This window comes from Emiliania huxleyi, assembly GCF_000372725.1.
Source record: "Emiliania huxleyi CCMP1516 unplaced genomic scaffold EMIHUscaffold_417, whole genome shotgun sequence".
Taxonomy (NCBI): Eukaryota; Haptophyta; order Isochrysidales; family Noelaerhabdaceae; genus Emiliania; species Emiliania huxleyi.
This window is the reverse complement of record NW_005198852.1, coordinates 887-3783: the sequence shown is the minus strand read 5'-3', so window position 1 is coordinate 3783 and position 2897 is coordinate 887. Positions and strand designations below refer to the sequence as shown.

At 68.2% G+C, this 2897-nt stretch overlaps 1 protein-coding gene across 1 annotated transcript; it reads left to right on the top strand.

Moving 5' to 3' along the window:
- Positions 1-1418: 1418 nt before the first annotated feature.
- Positions 1419-2831, top strand: EMIHUDRAFT_459025 (hypothetical protein; the record flags this gene model as incomplete). Its single annotated transcript, XM_005769548.1, has 5 exons — positions 1419-1576; positions 1737-1776; positions 1892-2224; positions 2297-2710; positions 2788-2831. 4 exons carry the CDS (start codon positions 1419-1421, stop codon positions 2381-2383), a joined length of 618 nt encoding a protein of 205 aa, XP_005769605.1. The 3' UTR covers positions 2384-2710; positions 2788-2831.
- Positions 2832-2897: the final 66 nt, after the last annotated feature.

The window sequence follows — 2897 nt, the reverse complement described above, 5'->3', positions numbered from 1 at the left end:
TGTCTGGGAGCTAGCCCGACAAACGGCAAAACTGCTTGCTCTCGACCGGATGGGCGAGATGATGGTGTTTTGCTGCAAGGGCTGGCGAGAGCGGGCCAGGAGCGGAATCGACGAACTCCGCCGAAACGCCGCGGACGCGCGTTTTGGCAATTGGATCATTACGTCCGTCCGCTCTCTTCGGCAAGCCCGCCCCCTCTCGCGCGCATCCCACCGTCCAACCCCTGCGCCTCCTTTTCGTGTGTGCGAGTCCGGGGGGGTCTGAGAGGTCCGGCCTCTTCGCGTACGGCGATTCTAAGCCCTCAATACAAGCATGAGCTCCTCTCCCCCTCTGTCTGGGAGCTAGCCCGACAAACGGCAAAACCTACGGTGAACCAGTCTACCTGGTATCTGGAGTTTGCTTCCTCTGACGCTCGCCGCAGCCTCGCCTCGCCACCGCCGCCGGCGGCCTCGCCCTCGGAGCCGCGCAGTGCAGTTCCTCCCTTCCCTGCAGTGCCCTGCAGAACACGGCATGCGACCTAGTGAAAGAACTGCTACAAACCTGTCCGGAGTGCGACGGCTGCTGCGCGCCTCCGCCGCCGTCGACATCGCCCTCCCCTCCGCCGCCGTCCGCCTCGCCGTCCCCGCCACCGCCCAGCCCGCCGCCACCACCCTCGCCGTCCCCGCCACCGCCGTCCATCTCGCCTCTCCCGCCGTATCACCTTGCTAGCTACTCCGGGTGCCTCGCGATGGGTGGCACATGCATGGACATGCCCGAGCTCACCGCGTCGGAGATTGTGATCGCCTACGCTGAGCATGGAATCTCATGCACTGCGAGCGCTGGTGGCTGGAGCAGTAACCCGACGTTCGAGGGCTCGACCTGCTACTACAGCCGCAGTGGCCACAGCTAAACAGGCTGCACCTACTCCAGCTACAGCAACCGGCTGCTGTGCCAGTGTCTGTCCTTGCCGCCTCAGCCGCCGACTCAGCCACCTCCGCCGTCGTCGCCGCCCTCTCCCCCATCTCCGCCCCCGCTTCCCCCGTCTCCGCCCGCTGTGCCGCCCCTCTACAACATCGTTGCTTCAGGCCTCTGCCCGCACGCCATCTCCTCCGAGCAAGACTGCGCGCAGGCGGCGGAGGAGCTCGGGCTGGATTACCGCCCGGAAGAGAGGTTGTCGTCGCACCCTGGGGGTTGCCTCTACAACTCATACTACTACGTCTTCTACAATGAGGACGGCTACCACAGTCCGTCCGCTCCGCCTCCGCAGTGCAACTCCACATTCAGCTGCGTTTGCGGCCCCGCCTCGCCGAGCCCTCCGCCGCCGAGCCCGCCGCTGCCTCCGTACGGGCCGGCGACTCGGCACGTTTTCACCGTGAGCGCCGGAGAGTTCGGAACCGAGCATAGCTGAAATCTCCTCTGCCGCGAGCAGCAGGTGGCGGCGATGGCGCCGGGCGGCTCGAGTGGGGAGCGCACCTTCGCAGCGGACGTGTCTCCGGGCGTGCCCTGCGAGCTCCAGATGTACGACAGCGGCTGCGACGGCTGGGACGGCATCACGTGGAGCGGGCTCGGGCAGGAGGGCCTCACTTTGCATCAGGAAGAGTGCGCATACCAGTGTGACCGCCAGACAAAGCAGATCTGCTCCAAGAGCATTCGCTTCCTCGCGGCCCCCTCCCCCGTCCCTGCCATCGGCTCCGCCGCATGCGCCTCCGCCGCCGCCGGCCATCCCACCGTCGCCCCCCGATCTGCGTTTGCAGCCAAGCTGCGTCCCGGCCGGCTCGCCCAGCGCCGTCGTTGTCGAGGTTGCTGCTCCCCCGTTCCTTGCACTCCCGGGAAGCAGAGACGGAGAGATGGGGAGTGCCCCTCCTGCCGCGCATCACTGGGTGCTAACGCCTCGCCCACCTCTCATCCGTGCAGGGCACTCTGGTCGGCGTGAACGAGTGGCTCGTACTGATGCCCGCGGGGAGCAAGGACTGCGACGGCGCGACGCAGGCGCGCAGCACGCAGGGCGGCCAGATGAGCGCGAACGGTTCGGTGCCTGTCTGGCTGCCAGCGGCGGGGACATACAAGGTGTGCCACTCCTCACAGCAGAGCCCGGATGATGACGGCGACTTCGTGCTCGTGTCCCATGTCTTGCAGAAGGCCTGCCTACCCCCCAACGCCCCACCGGCCCCGCCGACGTCGGACGAGGCCGTTCCCGTGGAGCCGTGGTCGACGACTGCCACCGTTGCCTACACCGTTGCCGCCACCGTGCGTCGCCCGTACACTGTTGAAAGCCTCGCACAGGCTCGCGCTCGTCCGCAACCCCAGCCCCATGTACAGGTGGGCGTCTGCGCGGCGGCTTTGTCGCCCTCGCCGCGCGCCACGTTTGCCGGAAGACCCAGTCCGCCAATAGCCCGCCAGAGCTGAGCGACGCCGGGGCGTTGGCGCGAGAAATCTCCGAGGCACTCCAGCCGGGCAACCAGCAGCCCCGGGGGCGGATCCGCGTGGAGATCTCGCCGATGGTGCGAGCCGGCGGCGGCGTCGAGTTTGCGGCGACGGCTCCCGTGAATCCCGGCATCACGCAAGCCTAAGCCTCGGCCTCAGCGGCATCGCTGTCGGGCAGCCGCGTCGCGCGCGCCCCGCTGCTTGCGTGCTCCACCAGCGCCCCGCCCCAGCCGGCGCCTCCGCGCGCGAGCTGGCCGAAGCCGACCACGGCGAGGGTGAAGCCGACGCGCTCGTCTTCGGACCTCGGAGCAAAGGTCGTGCACGTGCGCACGCCAGGATCGTCATCGTCCCTCCGGTCTCTCCGAACACTTGCGTATTCGCCCTCGCCCAGGCGTGCGGCGTCAAGAACGACCACGTCGTCGTGAAGGAGGAGGCCACCACCAAGGAGGCCGCCGCCAAGTCCGCCGCCGCCGAGGTGTCCGCCGCCGTGGAGGCA